General features: G+C 51.0%; 1 protein-coding gene across 7 annotated transcripts in view; it reads right to left on the reverse strand.

The window, feature by feature from the left end:
• Positions 1-24056, reverse strand: part of PAX5 (paired box 5) — a 139986-nt gene that overhangs the window by 19300 nt on the left and 96630 nt on the right. For 4 of the 7 annotated variants that reach the window (XM_075726225.1, XM_075726221.1, XM_075726220.1 and 1 more), the window contains one exon: positions 13604-13705. The exons of the other annotated variants lie outside the window; for them this stretch is intronic. In XM_075726225.1, coding sequence (XP_075582340.1) covers positions 13604-13705 — 102 coding nt within the window. The remainder of the gene's footprint in view (positions 1-13603; positions 13706-24056) is intronic. 7 annotated transcript variants of the gene reach the window in all.

A 24056-nucleotide genomic window follows, 5' to 3' on the forward strand; every position in this document is an offset into this window, starting at 1 on the left:
TTTAGCCTTTTCTATAATTTCAGCCTTCATAATGATAATGTAATGTGTAGTTACTTGCAGGAATTACACAAGTAATTTAGCTAGTAGCAGAAGTAGATATAATATTACGAGGTATAATAACATAGATACAGTGTGGAAATTCTGAAGTCCGGTAATTAAGCATTTTCGTAGCTTGATAAAGGTATGTTGTTGCTGACATGGAAGCAGTCTTCAATTATCTGCAAACATGGTGTGAACAGGGGCAGGCAAGTGTCTGCATGGCTGAGGGAGCATCCTCTCACACCAGCATCTTCTCAGGCATCCCGCTGGTGTCCCCATCCTCAGTGACCGTGTCAGACCACACTGGGGGCCAGCCACAGCTCAGCTGGGACCGGGCCAGCGGCTCCAGCTATGCCAGGCAATGGCCAGGTCCTGTCCTTTCTGCCAAGGCAGCAGCACCTTCAACAGATGGAAAAGTCTGTTGCCCTCATGTAAACCCCATGCGCGGATGAGTGTTGCCACCTGAACCGCTCAAAACCTCAGCATCTTAGCCCTTCTGCCTGCAAGACCAGGTTTTCAGCTGGACTCCAGCTTCAGCCACCCCCAGACTGGGGCTTTAGCACGTCAACAGGGTCTGCTTTCCCCCTCTGGTTCTTTGTCATCATGCGGACCTTGTGCAAGCTCTGAAATACAGAGACACAGCCCCAGCAGAGATGTCAGTTTTTCTTTCTGACACCAAACACAATGCAAATGAATGCCTGAGTGACAGAAGACAGATAATTTCTCACTTGATTTTCACAACACTGCTTTGGTTTTACACCACATCCACATTACAGTCATCCTTTTAATGCAGAGAAAAAACATGTCAGCCAATCTCAGGTCAATCTCCAGGAGCACAGCAGCTCAGTCCTCTGGCAGGATGGACACTGCTGGCAAACGTTTTGTAGCCAAAGCCATTTCCAAGTAATGTCTGCAGCTGCTTAGCCTGGTCTGATCTAGCTGAATCAGCCAAAAATTGTGCCGAGGAAGAGAACACGTGGTGCAGAAGGGATGATGGACTGGGTGTCTCCTCCCACATATAGCAGGCTGATGCTTGAGGACACCGTGGCTGCCATGGCACATCCCCTGGGGGCACCTGTGGCTCCCCACACATCCCAACAGCCCAGGGCACACCTCCACAGGAGCACGCTCCTCACTGAGGGCTGGCATTACATTTCCTGACTCCAGTAAATGTGCAAGATCAGTGACTAGACAGGCTGGGCTGAGGCAGTTCCTTTTTGCTGAAGGAGGCTGGTAGGAGGAAGAGAAGACAAGCCAACATCATCCCGTGCCCAGTGCCCCTCACCGACACAGCAAGCAGCCCCTCTCCTACTTGGGCACTGCTTATCCCACCACGCACACCTCTCCATGTAAGTAAAATATCCGTGTACACTTGGAAGTTATTTATTCTTTGATGAAGTATCTGTGTGGCAAAGCAACCTTTGCTGCTGCTACTCGAGACTGATGAGATTTAGTGCATCTGCTGCTAAATGGACATCGAGTCGGGACCAGAGTGCCACTTTTAGTCTTTTTATGTAGGAATTAAGACGGTTACATTTAAATTTCCCAGCTTATTGTGCAATCAGTGAAGAGCCTGATCCCAAATCTACTACAGTCATAGGTGATAGATGACACATTTGCAATCAAAGTGTCCCAGTGCCATATTTGCTGCTAGAAATAAGCGAATGCATTCTTCTTTCTGGAGACTTCTCGCTTCCTCATCCAGGCTGTCCCTCTTCTCCTGGCACAGCCAGACAGATGGTAAGCAGGGCATGCAGGTGACACGTCCTTGGACTCTTCCACCTGCACCCCTCTGTGCAGGGGTTTACACCTGCCCGACACAGGAGCACACACAATAGTTTTCCAACACAAACACTGCCTCCTAAAGTTTGACAGCCTCCACTTTAAATATGTTTTCAGAGGAAAGTTCTGCTGTGAAAATGGGGCAGTCCTTGGAGCACCTTCCTTCCTTTTTACTAAGGCATGTCGTTTTGCTTAAAATTTTTCACTTAATTTGGTTTTCTTTCCATTACCCCTTCTTGTTTCTTTTGCACGGATCATATTACATTGCATTGTACTGCATTGAGATCTATTGTAACGTCTTGGCATTTTCACTTCTTTTGATAAAGTCTCTAAGTGTTCAGAAACTCCTGGAAAGAGAATACTTAATTCTCAAAATATTTAATTTCAATTTGTGCCATAGATATCAGTTCTGAGTGCTGGAGTTTGCTGCAGGGCAGATGTTGCAGGTTCAAACAGTTCTAACTGCAAGCAAACTCCCTCCAGAAATACTCACACAGAAATCAAATCTACAGTCTCAGAAAACAAGTCCACCGAATGGTAAAAAGGCTGAAGTCATAAATAACATTCTGCAGGAGAATGGCTGCAAACCTCCCCAAAACCTCTGCATGGGTCATCCTGCAGCAGCAAAGGGGAGGGTACAGAGAGCCGGGGTGCCTGGGTGCAGGACCTGGTCTCCAGCGTTCCCCTGCCCACACAGAAGCAGAAGACATCCAGTTCATCGCAGGACAACTTGGCAAGTACTTCCTAACACCATGAAGCTGGGCAGGTATTGAACCCTTCAGGCTGTCGCCCAGAGCCAGACACATCTTTCAGTATACACAGAAACCCAGGTTTAGGATGAGGCATGAGAAGCCACCCTTCCATGGGGTGCTCAAGGTGGGCAGCAGATGGGCTAGCCAGGATCTAACCCCGGGAGAAAAGAAACTGCATCCTGCCCAGCACCCACCACACGACAAAGCCCTTGGCAGTTCAGCTGTAGAGCTCGGATGTGATGGGAATACATACTCTGTTCTCCCATCACTGCTACCGGCTACTGCCTTCCAGGTGACACCACGCACTCCTCGCACGGCGCGGTGCAGCAGGAATACAGCAGCCACGTCACACTCCCGCTCACAGGCACAGCGGGCCATGAAGTGCTTTCCACTCCGCTTACTTTGGGGATCTCGGTGCTTGCTCACAGTTGAACACAGTTTGTCAGGAAACTGCCTGATTGATTCTGGTGGCTGGGTCCAGCTCCTGCACACACCCAGCACGTGAGGCACAGAGCTGTTCCAATGCCAAACCACCACTGGCAGCTGTGACAGATGCTGGGCATACCACAGCACTCAAAGCTCCGGCAACTTGCTGTTAGTAACCGCAATGCTTTTGTAATCTCCGATTTTTTTAAACTCTGGCTACTGACACACAAGGAGACACAAGCATAAAAAAAGCTGAACGCTCAGAAATGATAAAGCATTTTGTGTGCTCTCACTCTGGTCTGAGAAACCTCATCACGAGCAAGGGGTTGTGTTCAGCCCTGCAAGCACAAGCCAGTCCGCGTCAGCTCCAGTCATGCTTTCCCACCTTGGAGGCAATGCCTGTACATGTCTCAGGACACTGCGCACCTTAACTGGCTTGTCGGTGCTCAGCTTCACTAATCCAAACCACAGCTTTCCAAAATCAGAACTAATTGAGACCTCATGGCTTCCTAATTACAGTTAGCTTTTTCTTACTGTGTTTCCACCAATGGACAGACGTCAATAACGACAAAACCAGAGTGAACAGGAGGGGACCCGTGGAGGGCAGAGGATGCAGCAGCATGCCTCACCCATGACACGCCGTGTCCCGGGTGGACACTGAGCTCTCACCACCGGCACACTGGGGGCACATCGCCTGGGGAGCTGCTGTCACTGCTGGTTTTGAGGGCCAGCCAGGAAACAATCTGTTAGGAAACCCTTTGTAAAGCTATTCCTGCCTTCCCAGAGGAGGAGGATGGTGGTGCACCCTGCAGCCCCCACACACGGAGGGGACCAGTGCCCGGAGGAGACCCTGGGAGCCACCTTGGTGAGGGCAAATGTACCCTGTGTAGGGCGAGCTCTGCCAACCCGCCCCACGTCAGGCAGTTCCTGATGCCAGGTCCTACAGGGCTAATGCAATTAATGAGCAGAGGGCAAGCTTTTAACACATTTCATCTACAAGCACCTCATCTTTAAATTTGGGACAGAGACTCGTGTTCGTTGTAGTTGCCAGCTTGATGGGGCCCAAAAACAGCTGGCTTGCAGGGGACAGAAAAATGTTTAGCAACATAAAAAAACCCAAAAACAGCAACAAAAGGCTTTTTAAATTCTCACTGCTCATTTTATAATCAGCTTTGTTGCTTAAAGGTGGGCAGCACGTCAGACCCATAACACTGAATGAACCATCAACAGGGAACAGCCTCTGTTTTCAGCTGCTGCCAGTGTCTCCTTGTGGGTACCTCAGCACATGCTGCACAGAGACAGGAGCTGGAAGGGTCACATGGTTGTGCCCCCCCTCACCCTGAGACACAGCACAGAGCCCTGTGCCATCAGCTGGGCACCTCCAGCCTGTCCGCAGGGGTGGGAGGCGGCCACGGTGCCGCAGGCGGCATCGCTCCAATGCCAACTGTGTGTTGCATTGCCCAGCGCAGCATCCTCCACAACGATGCTCCGTGAGCTCCATAGCCACAGCCAAGCCAGCAGCCCTGGGCAGGGCTCCAGGAGAAATGACCACAAACCCTCACTTCCACCCCTCAGCACTAAACACCCCCAACAGCGACTCCTTTTGCCACGAACAGCAGCTTAACTTGAAAATTACTGTCTGAACAGAGCACTCCCCTATCCCATGGCTGGCACCGCTTGGCTGCCAGAGCCCCAAATCCCAGCATCATTCCAGGGTGTGGAGGGGACGGTTTCGGCATCAAGGTCTGGCTGGAAACCACCCCCCCCCCCAGCCCCGCGGCCCCCCAGCATCGCTGCGTGCCGCTGCCGGCTGATGCGACTGATTGATTTGACTGAAGGTAGCCAAACTGTCACTCAGGAGGTGCCCCCTTGGTACCTCTTCTGGCTGGATCTACTTGAGGGTGGGATTGCCTGAGCCGCTCCTGTCAGGGATTTCAAAGGGAACAAGCAGCTGAATGCGGATCTGACAGCTCGGCCGCCGAATTAGGGCTATTTGCATGCTAATTTCCACCGTGCTTAACTCACTGGCAGACCTAGAGCGAGAAGCAGCCTCTGCATGTTTGGAACAATGCTTGACTGATCTAGCTGCGTTAACGAGCAAATTATGGTAATTTTGTTATTACAAATGCATAGAAATTTCCAAAGAGTGGAGCAATACAATATGTTTTCTCTCCTCCTCCTCACTCCTAAATACGGACCCTTTTGTTTATACACACTTCGCCTTGCTTACTTATGTTTAGATATGCACAGCGTCTCACCTCAACGGGAGGAGGCAGAAATTGCGGCCAGAGCAGAGGGAGCCCACAGAGCAGACGGGACCAGCTTTGCTGTGCATGGGACATTTGGGACCACATCCTCAGCTGGTGTAAAGCAGCAGAGAGCCACGGCGGTCGGGGGTCAGGACTAATTGACCCCAGGTGAGGATTGGGTCTCTAAGAGGAAGGCGGGTTTGGGAACAGCAGATCCAGAGGCTGCTGGCTTCCCAACATTTCACCTTCTTGCCCTCTCCAGTGTAATATCTAAATCAATTTAATGAAATAATATCTGACAACATCATATTGAAAACAATATAAATTTTATCTATATTCTGTGCAAGCGCGGTAATTGCATTCCTGAGAGATGAACACCAAAACGTTTCTCCAGGCTTCCAAGATCCTGGCAGCCCCTCATTCAATATGTACAGGAGCAGTGGATAAACGCATACCATTTACTTAACTGCTTCATTATTAATTAAGGGAATCATTTGTCAGTTGATTTGCAATCTGGTATTGCCCCAAGATATTTGTGACGGCACATCACTTGCTCCATCATACGTGATGAAACTTCTTCAGGATTTGTCTTCTGAGATTACAGAAGGGTGGGGAGGCACCTTTGTGGAGCAGCCCTAGACTGGGGAAAAACCAGTAAATTCGCCTAACCAGAAAATGCCAAATGTTGATACTTCTATCCTTTGGCAGCAGGTCTTCTGGCTCTGGCAGTGGAAGTTGTGGGTACTTCTAAGTGTGTCTGGGGGGTGGGGCGTGAAGGTGTTTTTGACGTGCTCCGGGTGATGGCTGGGTTTGAGCTACATGAGCTGCAAAAAGTGGCGGTAACAGCAAAAAAAAAGTAAGCGCCCATAATCCGAGCAGATGCACACATCCCTGCCAGCGTGAAGCAGGTGGAGCAGATGGCAAATGGACTTAGGAGTCACCTCCAGGCTCCAAGGAAGTAACTTGAAACTTTCCACTTCACCAAAGAAATGTTAAGGTTTATTCCTCATTTGCTTTAGGTCTTTCTAGGATAAAAGGCCTGATTCTCCTTTCACTTTTACTGGCCACAATAGCATCACTGTCCAAGCAACCAAGCAGATCCAGCTTTATGCTGTAAAGCAGAGGAGGACCCGGTTCAGGCTCTGCCACCGATTCCCTCTGTCACCCACATACTGTAATTCACTTTCTCTGTGCCTGTTTTTAAGCTTTTTACTTCTCAGCGACCTCGCTTTCAAATATTTACTGCTGCATGTCAGGAGATTACAAAATGCTATCTCAAAACTTTGGCAAAGGCAGAGCCAGAACAAATAACATAAGCTCATTAAAATAACAATGAATAAAGTATTCAGCGTGCCAGGGGGGACCAAACCCCACCAACCCCTACAGGCTTTATTCCGGAGCTCCTACATCCTAACTGCTGCCCCCCGAGCCCCTCCGCGACACAAGGCTCACGTTCCCGCTCCCCTGCACCCCTCACTGCCGGCTCAGTTCAAGGGGGTTGAGGGAGGCTGCTGTCCCTTGCAGGCTCAGGTGGGAGAAACAGCCCCAACAGGGAGAGGTCACACAATCTCAGTTCTCCGCATTAATATCTGCTAGCCACAAGGAAAAAATGCATTTGAAAACCACGTGTTTTGTTTCCCAACACCATCTCTTTCTGCTTTGCACATTAGAACAAGCATCTTCTCCTAGATAAAAGATTGCTAATGACACCGTTGCTATTTTTTATGCTTTTCTTTTCAAAGCCCAGTTTTGAATGTCACTGTTTTCAGGTCCCTTTAGTCGGGTAATTGCACATAGACTTCATATAAAGGAAATTCATTTGTTCAGGGTCACTGCATGGTTTTTCATTAAAAACAAATTACCGGTGTTCAGAAAGGACATCTGGGTTTCGAGAGTCCCATTAATGACTATATTTTCAGCATCACTATTCCGGACAGTCTACCCTTTCCTGTCACCCTGCGCGCAGGGCTGGCCAAGAGAGGAGGGGACAGGGTGAATGACAGTCCCGGGGAGGGGACAATGGGTGGCGGAGTGGGGGCTCCATCCCCGGAGACAGGGATAGGGAAAAGCAGGGAAAGAGAAACCGGGGGGCAGCAGGGGCCACTGTCCCCCCCAGTTCTAACACAAGAACTGGAATAAGTATTAAGTGAATGATTGTGGCTACTTGAGCATAACCTTATTCCAGCTCAGCCACGGCACCACAAGCCTGATGGCAAGGGCAATCAGCTGCCGAAGCTGGACATGGGCATCGTTCGCCCAAACCCCTGCCTGGCCCTCACTGTCCTAGCTGTGGGAACCGCTGTGAGCCCCCCTGCCCTGGCACTGGTGAGGACTCAAACGGCACACGGCTCCTGGGATGGTGGTCCTCAGAGCAGGCACACAAGCCACAGCTCCAGCACTGCTCCTTGTATCTTCCCCTCTGTCCCCTTGCTGACGGCCATCGTCTTCCCCACACACGGGAGGACACAGATGTTCAAGCACATCTCGGGAGCAGTCCCACAGACTGTGGAGAGATACCTGACCTGGTGCTGGAAACAGGCTAGTGGTGTCTGGAGCAACAGAGGATGAAGAAAGGACCCCAGGCAAGCAGCGCTGGTCCCCATCACCACGCCAGCCCCAGCCAACAGTGCACCAGAGCCTGTGTGGAGGAAGAGAGGTGCTGAAGGGAAGGTCCAGCCTCCCAAAGGCAAGGGAAGCATGGTAACATTGTGCTATCCATGACCCGCAGGCTGTCGCTCTAGAAGCTGCACTCCCTTTCAAACACTTCACCTCAAAAAAGGCTCTGGGTCATCCACATAGGTCACAGAGTAAAATCCCTGCAAATATTGCATTTCCCAGTGATGTGCTTCCTACTAGCTGTTGTTACTCTCCTAAAGCCATATCTGCAAATGTGAGGTGGTAAAGGGAGCAAAGAGAGCAGAAGTTGCGAGCGGAAGACAGTACCACCTCCATCAGAAGAGCCAAACAGCCCTAGGACTGCCTCTTTGGAAAGGAGTAAGCAAAGCTGGGTGGCACTATGCTCCAGGCTGCAAGTACTGGATGGGATGGAGAAGATGCAGTTTGTTCCTGCCTGCTCTTCCCAGGAGACAAAGGGAAGGCTGATTGGAAAACACTGTTCTGCGTTTCTAAAGCGACAGCACATTAGGGGCACAATCATGGTGTGAACAAATAACAGTAATACCAAATGGAAACCAGAAGATAATTTCTGCATATAGCATCTCATTAACCTGTGGGATCCTGTGCCCAGAGGTGGTACTGAAACAACGAATCCAGTAGGAATCAATAGTGGATTAAACCTCTAAATAGATAATGAGAACATACAGAGAGCTACACTAGACAAAATAAACATTTATAAGGGATATAAAATCTCTTACTTCAAGGCATAAGCCACTACACGAGGCAGATTAAAGAGAAGTGTCCACTTTGGGCAAGCTGCTCCATGAGCTACGATGTCCCCTGCCCCAGCCACGGGCAGCTGAGGACGACAGGCAGGCAGTGGCTGTTGCCAGGACCCTGTGCCTTCCCACGACAGATGCCACATGATGCTGTTGATCTCCTGCCTGCTCTCAACACATCCAGGAATACTCACCAACAGTCAGCAATTTTATGCTGGGTCCACCTGCCTTCCCCCTTTCAGCCCCGGTCTCCTGGAGGAGGAAGTGAGCTGGACAGCTGGGCACGGGGCACGGGTGGACATGGGATGCTGAGCAGGGGGCCACAAGCAGGCACCGCTGGGGCTGCAGTGGGGTGAGAGCATGGTTACAAGCAGGAGGAGGAAAGTGGAGGGCGATTTTTCCTGGTCCCTGTGTAGACTTTAGACACTGCCCTGTGACAGGGAAGCTGCCCATGCGGCTCCCTCCAGCCTCCGAGGGGGACTCATGGCTCTGTCATTAGACAGCAGTTGGGGTCTAGAGCAGAGCTGTCCCATCTGTGCACCTGCCTGGACTGCTGGCATCATGCTTTCCAGGGAGGGACCTGTTTTCCTGTTAACTGCTTATTGACTCCATCTCTGCTCACAGTACCAGGCAGAAGCATATGAATTCCTGATCCTGCAGCACATTTTCAGCAGTGCCATAATCAAGACATTGAGCCATAGGATTATGGGGCATTTCAGGATGGAGGGGACTGCAGGAAGTCTCTAGACCCTGCTCACAGGAGGATCAGCAACGAGGCCAGACCAGGATGCTCAGGGCTTCATCCAGCCTGGCCTTCAAAACCTTCAAGGATGGAGACTGCACAGCCTCTCTGAGCAACCTCTTCCACCGCTAGACCCTCCTTGTGGGGGAAAGTTTGAAGCTTTTCCTCATACCCAGTTAGCATTTTGCTTGTTTCAACTTATGCCCATTGCCCCTTTGTGTTGGGGGACCCAAAACTGCACTAGTCCCATTGTGGGTACCAAGTGAGGAGGATAATCCCTTCCCTCCAGCTCCTGCCCAGGATGCTGCTGGTTTTCCTCGCTGCCAGTGCACACTGCAGGCCAATGCTCCACTCCTGGTCTGCCTGCATCCCCAGAGCCCATCCAGCAGCCAGCCAGTCCTCAGCCTGTTTTGTTGCAAAAAGCTTGCTTCCCTGGTGCAGAATTTTACGTTTGTCCTTGTTGGATTTCATACTCCTTCCCGAGCCTGCCTAGGTGCCTCCACATGACAGCCCTACCCTGGAGCATACTGACGGTACTCCTCAGTTTGGCATCATCTGAAAACCTGACGAGGTGTGCTCGTTCCTGTTTGAGGATGAAGATGATAACCAGGACAGACCCCAGGCCATACCCTGCAGCACCGCACGTGCTACCAGCATCCAGGTGGAGCATGGCATTAACCACCACCTCCGAGCTTGACCACCCAACCAGTTGTTTTCCCATCTATCTGCCCATCTGTGCACACTGCAGCATTTCATTTGTGCCCTGTGCCGTCAGAGCACTGTGATCTGCTGGCACTGCAGTGTCTCTCAGAGAGCTCCTCTCCGGTCACATTTACGGGGTGACAGACACCAAAAGGCAGGAGAAGCACGCAGGGCCTGTGACCTGCAGAGGGAACACATTTACGGGAGCCTCAAGTGAAGCCAGATCTCACTTCGTAAAGCTCTGGACTGAAATCAAAGCCATGTGTTTGCTCATTTGGTTCCTTTAGAGAAAAGTATTTGATTGATTTATTCTCTGGGTCACGGCAGACGTTCGTGAGCCACATAAAAAAGGAAATTCCCTATTGATACGTAAGTCCCTCTTTTTCCATGGAAGAAAGGGAGGAGATATGAGAGCATGGACCAGGTTATTTGTGCCAGGCATGGCAGTGTGGTGAGGACAGGTTCCTGCATGCATCCTTGCCTGTGGGAGAGGCAGAGAAGGACCAGGGGCTGGCAGGGGAAGAAGCCTCTCCTGTTCAGATGAACAGTGGCAGAGCTGGAGGAGAGATAAGCACAGAGCAAGCAGCTGAATCCACACAGCTCCTGTTCCCAGTTTCCAGCTTGGGAATGCCAGGGAGCTGGACAGTCTCCCCAGCCCTGCAGGCGTGCTACAGACCCCCGGCAGATGCGGGACAAACACCAGCAGCATGGTGAGGGACAGGTTTACTCACAGCAGCACAAGCGATGGCAGCAGCAACAAGCATGCAACAAAACACCGCCTATGTCTTATCATGTATACATTTCTCCCACGTCTCTAAGCACTTAACTCACACAATTACTTAATTACGAGCAGAAATTAATGGCTAACGATTAAAAATCTTATCAAGGAAGCACATTTCTAGCAGAGGCTCTGAAAACTATGATGAGGCAGTGGCAGGTCGTGAAATGAATCCCTGAGACCTGGTACAACAAACATGCGCTCATGCTCAGGCACAGTGATTTGGCCATTTCGGAACAAGGGGGTGAGGGTGTGCCAATGGCACCAGACCGGATCTGTCACCTGTTCTGGGTCAGCCCCTCAGGGACTGTGGTGCTTTCCCCAGCAAGGCTCTGAAACTGCTCCTGCAAAGGACAGGAGTCAAAGAAGGATTGAGAAGGTATTTTGGATGCTAGTTAGCAAATTCTCACTTAAATGAGAAGGAGAACCTACAGGAATTGCAGCTGACCTTCACACTAGCTGGAGCAGAAGGTTGTTATTAAAGGAACCAGTGAGAGGAACAGTGCAGTTATTCAATATAATAGGTCACACAAGTCTATGTGTAGTTAAAAATAAAATCTATTACCCGGGAAAATCAGCTCAGATGACTCTACATCACCGAACCCTCACTGCATCTCCTCTAGCTGAGCACTGCCAAGGCCCATGTCCTGCAGTTTTGCCATCCCACCCTGGTGGCTGCTCCTGAACAGCCAGTGATGTATTGATTCCCCAGCACCCCAAAAAAGAAGGAAGAGCAAGTATTCCCCGTAGCTGGGGGAGGAACTGGGGCTCACAGTCAGATTTTCAGAGAAAGGTACTCTGAAAGAAGGTGGTAGATTCCCACAAGGTTTCTAAAAGCCTCTAAATTGCTGTCTTTGCCAGGAATGATGCATCCAATGCACCCAGGCTTTCAGACGTTCACCCTCAGCAGGAGGATGCCCCTGAGGTGAGGAGGGGCTCAGGACATCGGTAATGAACCAGCCCAGGAGGGACTGGGCAGGAGAGGAGGGGACCGGCGGAGCAGGACGTCTGCCCCCTGGACATGGAGGTGACCAACCAAGTCTGCTGCTCCCCATGCTTTAAAGTGTGATTACAGCTTGCAGTCAAGCTAAAGTCTTGGTGCAAGTTCAAATCTTAACCTGATGTGAGCAGTCAGCTGTGCCATCGCAGTCAGGCAGGCCTGGCTAGGGATGGAAGAAATATACTGATAATGGTGTCTATGTGTGTGGGTGTCCACGAGGAACAGCATGAAACAAGGACAAAACCTCATGCTCTTTTGAAACAGGACTTGTTTTCAGGTGTTTACTTTTCATTCTCACTCTTCATGGGCTGCATCTGGTACCCTCACAGCCACTCTTTCAGAGATTACATTTTATGGGTAAAAACTGGTTTCTACACAACCTATGATCTAACTTCCATACCTAGTTTCTAACTCTAACACACATGTAAAACGGCTGATTTTTTTTCTTAACTCCTTAGCGATTTGGTACAACCCAATCTGTAGAACATAATCAAAGCTGGTAGCAAAGACTAACCCTGAAAGAGCCTGGACATCAAATCACTGTCACCAACTCCCACTTTCCTATTACAAGTATTTTTTTCTAAATCACCATTTCCTGGAGCCATGTGATAACACATGAAATTCCACTTTGGGGTGTTTTCCTCAGTAACTCTCTGACCTTGCTGACTCCAAAGAGCTGGCCCAAACGACCTTACAGGCTTGGAAAGCAATAGGGGAAAGAAAGAGAATCTCCAAGTTATCACCACTTTTCAAATCATATGATACTTAGTGGCCAGATTTGTGACCTTTAAGATACATATTTGGGCCTCAGAATACCACCTTCCCTCATAGCCAGCAGTGTCTGTCATGTGCAGACCAAAGGCAGCAGAACCTGGGGAGAAATCCTGGTGGTTCTTTCAGGCTGAAATAAGTGCACTGATTTCCAGCAGTATCTGACCTCTGGTCCTTAGGCAGGAGTGAGCCCAGCTCGGTGCTCCCACCACTGCGCACCCACTGCTGCTTGCTGCCAGCACCCTGATGTCGCCGTCCTACCGCAGGTCATGCGCAGATCTGCAGCCGACAGTGACAGAGGGTTGCACCGATGACTTTACGTGCCCGCAGACCCTGCTCTGCCCACCCTGGGTGCTTGCACACCCTCTGCTCCCACTGGCCACACAGGCAAGTGCCGGCCACCGGCTGGCTTGTGCTACCAGCATTTCTCACTGTGAGGTTCCAAAAGGGGAAGGAAATTACAGAAATACAGTGTCCTGAAGGCAACTCAGGAGTCAGCTGGATCGGCACAGTTTTGCACAGAGAAATGTTGAGGTCAGGACACGTCCATCCCCCAGGGGCCAGTGACCTCACCACTGGAACACAGCATGGAGGGACACAGCATGTTCAGAGAAAACAGGCGGGTTAGAGCAAAGCCTGTGTCAAAGGGGAAGAGCCTGGCACAGTCCAAAATGGAGTGATCCCCAGGCTCCACAGAAGGGAGGCTGGGGTCTCTTTCAGCATCCCAGTGCGAACGATTTGCTTTGGCAGTCTACAGGCTGGATTACCTCCCGCACTGGGGAGCCTGGTCTTCCTTCACTCAGGACCGTTCTACACCTGCCCTTCCCCTTCGCCTCTGCCTCGTGCTCGCCTCAGCACAGAGCATCCACAGAGTGCCACACTTTCCTCCTGAAATGCTGTCTTTTTCTTTGCCTTTTATCACACACACCCCACCCCCCCACCCCACCCCCCCGTTCTGAAGACTCACCAGGCACCATTCCTGTCAGCGCTGGAGCGGAGTAGCTGCCCTGTCCGGCGGGGGGGACGTGCGGAGGGTATCCTGGGAGGGTTGTGCTTGCCAGCTCGCGACCTGAGGAATCAAACCAACAAATCACCACGTGAGCATCGCGACGAGCAGACACAGTTTTACATCTCCCCAAGTGCCCAGAACACAGCCATGCATTTGTCATCACTGCTCTGCAAGGACCAGCGTGGGATTTCCAGCCTGGCAGGGAGGGGAGGCACAGTTTTGCTTTCTCTATAGGCTGCCACAAGGCTCCGACGAAGTGAGAGACGGGAAGGGGAAGAGCAGAGCTCTGTAGGGAGAGGAACGTGCCCGCCTGAACTCTGGCTGCTCGCCCCTATTCCCAAGTTCCTCCAAAGCTCAGATTTGTAAAGTCAGAAACAGTGAAATGTGAAATAACACTGATCTTAATGACATTTTCCCAGAAAACTCTCCAGAAAATCACAGTGCACAGGCTGACAGTCTGCAGAGATCTAAATACAACGCAGGACATTGTTTTTATCTGTTACTAAAGTCTGTTTAAAAAAAGAACAGACACAAGATATTGAGATGTGAAGATAGTTTAAAATAGAGTTTGCTGTGGTGCTAGAAGAAGGGTCAGATTCACAGACACGGCCTGATGTAGTGCTCTTTACCTAGACCACAGAAACATGTCTTTTCATTCAAGTACCCACAGGTCTTCCATGGAAATGACCTGGCAGAAAGCAGGCAGTGCGGTGTCCCCCATCTCCCTCTGCCCCTGAATGAGGGGGCTGGGGCCCCCTCTCTTTGCCCCCCTCCCCAGGCACAGCTCCCAGGACCGCCCAGGACATGTCGCTGCCCGCAGAGCAAAGAGGAGAGGTGCAGACAGCACAGCTCATGAAGTGCTGCAAGAAGTGACATCCAGACCCTTCTCAGACCCTGCCTCCCACGTGTGGATCCCAGGATAGCCACTGTCCCCGAAGGCTGCTGCTGCTGCAGCTGGATTTCAGGGAAATCGCTGTCTGCTGTGGCCACAGGTGGCCCGCCAGGAGAAAGGGACACTCCTGTGATCCCACCAGGAAAGGGACACTCCTGTGATCCCACCAGGAAAGATCCGGTCCTCACCAAAGGAACCCTGGAGCCCACCCATGGTCTTCTGGAGTCCCAGGACATCCTTGGGCAGATTGCTTATCCAGGGATAAGTTGCCTTCAAAGAACCCTCAGGGTGCATGGTACCGTCTACCCTGGCACACCACGGCCGGGTCTGCAGCTGGACTATCCCCTCCTGGGGAGCATCACATGCTGCTTCAGCCACTGTTCTGCTGCAGGGATCTGCCTGATCCACCACCCCGGCAAGGGACGGTGCTTCCAGGTACCTCTGCCGTCCTGCCAGATGGCTCCTCCAGAGGCTGTCAGGAGTCAGTGGACCCTCACAGCGGGGACTGGCCCCTCTGGCCAAACTGCAGGCTCAGAAGCAGCGGCACAGCATGGGCACTGAGCTCTGAAAAGCTCAGTGTGCACTTCAGGTAAGAGAAAGTGACCCCAGGCTGCAGGGAGCCCTGGCCCTTGCCTAAAGGCTGCGCCCCTGCTCCTGTATCCTCTGCACAGCAGGGACTGCTTGGGCTCCAACCAGCTCTGAGCTGCTGTTGGCCCAAATCGGCCCATGAGCCAGCAAAAATCATTGTGAGCACAGGTTCCCTCATCAAAACATGGCATGTCAGATCACGAAAAGTTATGAGACTTTGTTGATTTTAGCACCACTGACAAGAAGAAACACGCTGATCCTCATGTTCAAATTGGTTTTTGTAGGTATTTGATTTTACGACGGCATTTTTTTCAAGTCTCTAGAGCTCGGAGTGGTTAAAACTAAACATTTTCTCATGAGCCAAAACCATTTTTTAACTTTTTTGGTTGGCAGAGATTTTGAGCCACAATTTCATTTCGAACTGATCTAAAAATAAAATTTTAAGCTCTTTTTTTGTTATCATCAAAGAAATGAGACCTCATCTGATGAGACAAGAGACAGGAGCACGAGTTATTGTAAATTGCTGCTCACCACCCCCGGGTCATGGCCATGAAGCCCACTTCCCCCACCACCCCCATCAGATGAAAGGGTCTGTGCTGAAACGCTCCGGCAGCACCTGGCACGTGGGCATCACTGCAATGATCTCTCAGCACATGCCCCACTTTCCTTGGCGCTGTGCATCCACAAATCGGGATGCACACCATTCCTCTCAGGCCCTTCCTACAGAATATTTATGGGGCATCCACATCCTGAAAGAATTTAAGGTTCAAAACAATTGATTAATTTGCTCTCCAGTTCTAAGGGGAAGCCAGATCCCTGACGGAAGGGCATCATGAATTCTAATTATTCAGTGCAGGCACAAAATGGCCCTTTTAGATTAAAATGTTCTCCCCTCATCACTGCCCTGCTTCCTTCTCTCCCACACAAAATTAAACTCTGATTACATCATCTCTACAGCCTGGGGAAGGCAGAAGTATCTACGATCTACTTAAATTTGGTCGAAGAAGCAAAGTTCACTCCCAGCACCGGCAGGGATCAGTGGCCCTTGACTAAGGGCTGTGCCTAACACACAAAAGCAGCTCTCACACAGCCTGACCTCCACACTGGTACCACCATTCAGGAGTCCTCCAATGACCCAAGAAGGGCCACCACCGCTCTTCCCTTCCTCGGTGGTGTAGTGTCACCACAGAACAGCTTGACACCTTGTCTCCCAAAGGTGCCCAGGTCTGTGGGCCAACAGCGGAGCTTCCCCTCCTGTCCTGTCCCACACTGACCACTCTCCTGTCCTCACTTTCCAGTAGTTATTAAAAAAAAACCATTGACCTACAATTTTTTTCAATATATTGAAATATTACAACACTTTTCACTTTCTCCAGAGCCACTGTCACACCCAGCATGTTAGGATCATTGTCAAGGGCACTGACCAAAGTAGCCACCACTAGAGACACCAAGAAAAGTAGCATCTCAGCTCCTCCGTAAATCAAGACAACATCACTCATGGTCTGTTCTATGGGTCTGGTCTGGTTTCCATCGCATCCCATTTCCAAATTAAAAGTTCTGGCATCTGCTGACAAATGTTTATAGTAGGGTCACTGCAGCCAGGCCTCAGGCAGGGGCTGAGAGGTGGCCAAGGGGGCTGGCAAAAACCAAGGGCACAGCTGCAAGTGCTGCAACCCTACCTCATCCTCTCAATTACATCTGATGTTCTCCCCCCGAAAAAAAAAAAAGGGTGGAGCATCCCTGTCCTCCATGAGATTTTTCCTCCAATATTGGAAAGTTGCAATTGCACTGAAATAACTTATTTCAGAGAAACATTAATAACCCTGGCATGAAGAGAGGATAAGAAGCAGCCTCCACCCCAGGGCGTTCGTACCCTACTTGAGCAAAGCAGGCAAGAGGAAATGAACATCTGCATTTTAGCAATGGACCACAGAGACATAGAGACCAATGCCCTTCAAGACACACTTACTGCTAAGTACCTTTGATCTGGGCTTTTTAAAGGGTATTTTAGATGCCTAAAGTTGGAGATGGGGCACAGGTGGCTGTGGGCAGAGCTGCCTCCCTCCCTGCCTCGCTGGGCTGGAGTCGTGTGGGACAGAGCAGCTCAGCTGCCAGCTCTAGCCTACAGAGAAGCATGACCAGAGCAGAGCCTAGCAGAATTTTCCAAGAACTTCTGCTAACACTATGAGGCCACTGCCTAAAGCTTCAGGTACCAAATACCTTGCTAAGTCTTGCCTGGAGTGGCCTCCCCATGGAGAGGCTGGTAGCCCCATCAGCGCTGGTACCTTCAGTGGTGTCTGCTGGCCAGCAGCTGACACGCTTCCATGACGGAGGGAGCGCATGGCAGCTCTTGTGCCCTATCAGCCTGGAGAAGGCAGTGTGGCAAAGGAGAAGGCCGCATCTCCTTCTGTGGAGGACCCTGCCTTCTCCTTCGCCACACTGACTCCTTCAGGCCACCTCACTGACCTCCTCCATATCACTGGAGAGCATCTCCAAGGGGTCCACCAGCAAGGCAGCTTGGACCCATCGCTCATCCAGCACCCAAAGGAGAAATGTTTTAGGGGAGAGGGTCTACACAACCTGTCCGAGGGGGTCTGCATTCAAAATGCACACAATACACCATGCTTGTGTTACTGAAGGCAGAACAGGTCCACGTTCTTTGAGCGGGATGTGGTGAGACTGAAAACGTCCTTCTCAGGATGGGAAGCACATCTTTCTTCTGTCACAGACGGGTCCCGATCAAGCTCTGTCTCCTCCATATGTGATCTTGCCAGAGATGCTTCCCACCACACCAGAGGAGTGAAGCCCCATCCCTTCACCTTCAGCAGCACCTGGGATACCCCAGGCCCAGGCTGCCAAGGCCAGCAGGTGAGGATTTGGAGCCTTCAGCTGGAGTCAACATATTCTGGAGACTCGGGAGAGCATCCAGCAGCCAGGCATGATGCAGAGGAGCTGGGCTGCCACCGCATGAGCATGGCATGTCACTGGTGCCACCTGGTACACCACTTCCTTGCAGCATCCTATTTCTACAAGGCAGAGCGCAAAGTGCCACCATCCACCAGGACTATAACTAAGGCAGAGACTGGTTTGAAGTAAGTTGATGGAGATAGGATTGGCATAAAAGATAGGATAAAAACAGTAATAACACCAGAACTGGTGTTTGGACAAAAAATGTGAGTATGGGATTACCTGCGCTCCACAACCCTTGCCACAGCATCACACAGATACAGGCAAATAACCCCTCTTTGAAAAGCAAAGATGCAGAGTGGAAGAGAGCTGAGGTCAAGATGACTGAAGAAGCCTCCATCCTGTAAATGGATGCAAGGAGCTCATTCTCAGTTTTAAGTACTGCTACAGACAAGCTGCTTTCCTCTCCAACTCTCAGCCTTTCCATCTCTCCAATGAAGAAAAAAGTTCACCACTTCTCCGGTGAGCTGCTGTGACTCTGATGGATTAAAAGTGCTGCAGCATGCTGAGCAATGTGACGTTTCAAACACTTTTCCCACCCACAAGGACAGACTGGCCAAGCACCCCCTCGGGCAGGCAGGTAGCGGTGTGTGGTTACAGCATTGCCTTGTGATGGTGTGGAGCCGCGCGGGAAGGGCCAGTACAGGCACAGGCACAGGCACAGGCACGGGCATGGGCACCATGCTTCTCTGCAGGAGCTCGCAACCAGCTACACCGCAGGGCCAGGGCTTCCCCGGGGTTCCAAGCAGCTGAAGTGCTTTGTCTGCACAACAGTTCTTCTGCAGGTGCTGAAATACTGCAAGGTTTGTGACACCCAGTTCTTCTGCTCCAAGAGAAGCACTCAGCCTGGAGTCCCAGCTCTCTGCAAAGCCTCATCAAGCCTGAGTGCAGCCACTGCCGCTCTTACAGATCACGAGCCCCTCTGGGGCTTCCCAGTGCAGGACCAGCACAGCAGGGCTCCCGTGCCTGCTGCACACTGAAGTGCGTGTGCGTGGTGGGGTTGCGTACAAATAGGCTCCAGGCTGAGGGAGTACATCCAACTGAAAACACCGTGCCAGCTAGACCCATCCGGAGAGGGGTTGGGGATCACGTAGCTGCACATGAAAGGCACCCCACGGGACGAGGAGCACCAGCACCCCAGCTGGCATCACGGGGAGAGGAGCAAATACCTCTGCCACAGGCACTTGCACATACAAGACCATCACAAGCTCACTACAGGGATGAAAAGTTGCACATCATTTTCAGCCAGAATTGATCCTGCATCACTCCAAAAAACAGAGTATGACAATGCCAAATAATAATTATATCAATTGGCACTGCGGGACCGGAGGGCACAGCCACGTGTCAAAGTGCTTGGCTCTGCAAGCAGAAGATACGCAATAAATATCCATCCCTCCATTCACCAGGAGCTGGCAGTGTGCTTGCACTGAAAGCAAACTATCTTTTCTCAAAAAAAGTGCAAATAAGTAATCTTCTTCCATTAAACAAATTATTTTGCTGCCAGCTGCAGGAGAAGTCAGCAACACCCCTCTGAGCAGACCTGGCAAGCAGTAGTACTCTGGCATTGGTGAATGCCCCTACTCCAGCACAAGCTGCCCGAGGCTGGCTGGGGGAAAGAGCAGCGTGCAGCAGCAAAGAATTCTCCTGTTTCCAAACTATGGTGAAAAAAAAGAGGGAGCAGTTTAGAAGCATTCTTCAGTTCACCTACCTTTAAAAAAAAAAATCAAAAGGTGGCAAAGAGCGTTTCCAAGTGTGTCTTTGTATACTACTGTGTGTAAACGTGAATCCAATTAACTTCAAATTTAACTACTAATGAAATTATCTCATTTCGCTATCAGCTCAGCTCTCATTCATGGCAGTAATTAACCACTGGGGGTTGTCACTCCCAGACACATGACACGAGGACTTCCCCAAGCTCAGGTGCTTCAAACCCTTGCAGAATTCATTACCCTGACAGTGTGAAAACCCTTCACTTTCAATACCACAGGGCACCAACACGTTTTTTTCCCTTTATCTAACTGATTGCCAGTAACAGTATGAAAGAAATGAACCCACTGGAGAGGTAATTAATTACAGCAAAGGGTACATTAGAAAATGCAAGGGGTTCAGGTGGTGGGGAGAGGTCTTATGGAGCCCTTTTGCTGCTGCCTCAGAACTGTCCTCCGCAATAGCAGGGTCGGTGATTTTCCTCTCCAAGACATGCGGCAGGCTGCACTGAGGGAAACAGCGCTCGCCACGTGCTGGAGCATTCACCCACCACTCCATGCTTACAGCAGATGTGAAACTGCCATCAGCTCAGGAGTGTGGTCAACAATTAGGTGGTGCATTGGGTTAATGGGGTAATCCCACCTCTCCAGAGACAAAGGTTCAACACCAACAGGTCACCAGTGTTGGAAAAGCCAGCCTGGCAGTGCTGGTGAATCCCCACACGTGTTTGCTCTCATTGCAGGCATCACCGCAAGGCATTTGCCAGTCTGAAATGGCCACCCAAGGTAGCACGCACCCCATGTCACGCCCAGCACCAGGGTGCTCCACCAGCAGAGACCAGCATCTCCCCGGGGTCCATCTCACATGCCCACACCCTCTCCACCCCTGCACAAAGCAGGGCCCCCCCAAGACCTGCCCACCTGCTCAGAGCAGAGCTCCCCACAGCTCCATGCAGACGTTGCTGCCTCACCTGACTCTTCATGTCCTTCCAGTCAGCAATTTTTAAAAATGCAGGTTTATGCTAAGCAAAGTGGAGATGAAGAGATGTCACCACACCTGCCCGCAGGATCCTGTGAGGAGGCAGGCACTTCCAGCACCATCCCATTCACTCTGTGGGTCTGCAGCCCCTCACCCGGCAGCCCTTGCACGCAAGGAATCCCAATGCTGGCTGTAGCAGAGATGCTGCCTAACGATTACAGCAGTGCACCAGCAGCATGGGCAAACCTGTTCCAAAAGGCAGCCACGCTGGATGGTCAGACTTGACTTTCAGCTGTGCTCCCTCCGAAATGACCTCGTGCAGTCTCTGAGATCCCACAGCACGATGGGAGAAGGATGGTGCCTGCCCCTGAGGTCCGGTTCCTGGCCCTGGCACATGGCAGCGCCTTTGTCAAGTGCCCGCAAATGTCGGCAGCAGAGGAAGGGACTTGCACTTGTGCTGCCAGGACCGCTGGGGACCATCCTGCTGCCCCTGGGAGCCAGCACACATCACTCTTTCTATCGATGGGCTTTGGCAGCCCCCCTTGCCATGCCAGGCACCGGCTACCCCAGAAGTGAGGGAGTGGTGCCTTACAGCAGGGATGCATTCGCTTAACACCGGAGAAAACAAAAACAAGTAACGGGAGGAGATGGTGTATCAGGAGCCACTTCATCTCTGGAAGCAAACCCAAATTTCCAGCCTATTTCAGACAAACCTGTTACCGGAACTGACTTTTATTTTGAAAAATCCAGCTCCCGCTAAGAACAGCTCTTCCTTTGCCCAGTAAAGATTTTGATAATGCTAACCCTGTTGTTTCAATCATTATCCTAAAGAAAATGTTTTGGCCAAACACACAAGCCTGTTATCAGGAAAAGGACCCGACAAGCTCCATCACCTGGCTCCTGTTCCCCACACCGTGTGTCGCACCCAGGGTCTGCCCATGGCAGCGGCACAGGGTAGTGGAACACCCTAAATCAGAGACAAGCATGTCTTAAAAAAATTATGTGTCTTTAACACATACAAAACACTGCTCCGTGCTTGGCACAACAGCACGGCACCTCTGTTGTTACCGCCTCAGGTCCAGAGCCGCTGCGCACGTGCCCCAGCGTTGGGTCCAGCCTGAACATGGCTCAGACTTTGCATCCCACCGATGCCTGTGGGATCACATCTCGTCCTGTTATGCCAGTAAAGGAGACGCCGCCGGCACAGGACCCCGACACACCGAAACGCTGCTGTTAATGAATAACTTCCCTCCTGTGCTCATCTAGCTCTATTTGTGGACATCAAACCTAGTGCGGCATGCTTACTGCGATGAGTTACCTCTCCTGCACCTAATTAGAGGCAGATAAAACAGTGGTAACACACAGATCACCTGTAATGATTTTGCTGACTCGATTATTCTTCTGACAATTAGCTCTGGCTGCCAAAGCCTCGCAGGAATGTCAAAGTCTACTTCCTACAAAGCAGGTAATGTCACAGGTGTGACCATGAAATCAATAATGAGGCATAGCTCTTGCAGAGGGCATCCAGGTCAGATGGAACAGCCCTTAAATTAAACATTGATAAGCAGAACACAATTATCCATCATGTTTAAGTGCCTGCGTGAAATTAGCAGCCAGGGAATGGGAGCAGTGGGGGAAAGATTAGTGGAGGAGGTATTGAAATGCACAGTGTCCACCGTGACTGGGGCTGCAAGGGCTTGTGACAGCAGCACTGTAATCTGCTATCAAAGCCATAAAATTCAGATTAAGCACACTGCACTGAAACAGGGGTTGCAGATGTGGGTCTATTTTTCTCCTCACCTGCAAGGCAGCGGCAGATGTCTGAAGGAGTCCAGAGCTGCCCATAGCAGGTGTCTTTCCTACTCTTCCCATTGACACAACTAAGCTTTTAAAAAAAGAGACAGAACAGGGAAAAGAAAAAGGAAGGAAAAACAGTACTTTCTGGTAAAGCAAAAATGTAAGTGGATAAGTACAAATACCCCAGTCTGTTTTCTCTGCAATTTCTAAGCAAAAGTCCTGGAGCTGCAGAGTGCTCTGCCCTCGGCCTCATCTATTCTGGATAATCTCTTTTGGCTGCTGCTGCATAAAACTCCTATCCCTTCTCTTGCACCCTATGAACAACCCAACAGTCCAGCTCTTCACGTACCTTTTAGGGTTGCTAGTATAAGGCGGCTTTGTCTGCAGACTTGGCTGAGCTGCACCCTGTCATCCACCTTGATCTTCAAAGCCTACCTGAGTCTCTGGTAACACATGCAAAGTTACAGTTCCCTGGTTTGACCCCTCATTTAACACACACACACACACACACACACACACACAATATTGGAGGGGGATACCTGTGTGGAGACTAGGAAAGGATACTCTAGGTGCACAATATGTCTGCAAGAACCCACCCCTACCCTACTGCTTGTGTGGCCAACAATTAGCCATGTACTAAAAGCATCAGCATAATTTAACTTCTCCCTGGCTCCTGGTAAGTGAAACTTCCATGCCTTGCAAGCTTTCTTTTTGTCCAGCTCAGCGCAGGGCTAGCAGGCACATCGGCAGTCCGCATGCAGCAAGGCATGGTGCGGTCAGGTCTCAGGTGCCCAGCTAGGTGTGCGGAGCAATGTGGGGAAGCGTGGGGAAGCATGGCGGACAGCTGGAGAGGGTCCCACCACACATCAGGTACACAACACCATCAACTCCGGAGAGGACAACTCTCCACTGCTGGCGTTTCATCTATCAAGAGGGCACTGAGGGGAATGGAGGGCAGACAGAGGTGAGCACGAGAAGAATGAGTCCTTGTGGAAGGACACATGGTGGTCTGGAGGCATTTTATCAACCCATCCATTAAATCCCTTCTGTGGGGTCCTTCCCCCCCTACACATGCCTGGACAACAGCAGAAGAGCAGCAGGGCACAAGCAGCATGGGGGCTGCAGCCGGAGCAGCACCCCACAGGAGAAGGTCCTCTGGGGAAGGCTGCAGTCTGCCTGGCACAGCCTGCAAGTCCCACATGGGCCCTCATCCCTACACAGTTCCTGCAAGCTTAAAATCTGTGAAGACCTCTGTTACTGAGGACCACAGTCACCGCCAAAGGAGGGGACAAACTGGCAGTCGCTGGAAAGCCCTGTCCACAGCCAGGGTTGCCCTGCTGCCAGCGCTTCCAGTTCTCTCAATTCAACATCAGCAATGTCGTCTCATTAAATAAAATTAAGGGAATTAAAAAGAAAAGGAAAGCAAAGCAAGCACAGGCAAACAGGCAAGCCAGCGTGCCCAGCTGCACAGCTCAGGACCAG

The sequence above is a fragment of the Pelecanus crispus genome, chromosome Z (assembly GCF_030463565.1).
Source record: "Pelecanus crispus isolate bPelCri1 chromosome Z, bPelCri1.pri, whole genome shotgun sequence".
NCBI lineage: Eukaryota > Metazoa > Chordata > Aves > Pelecaniformes > Pelecanidae > Pelecanus > Pelecanus crispus.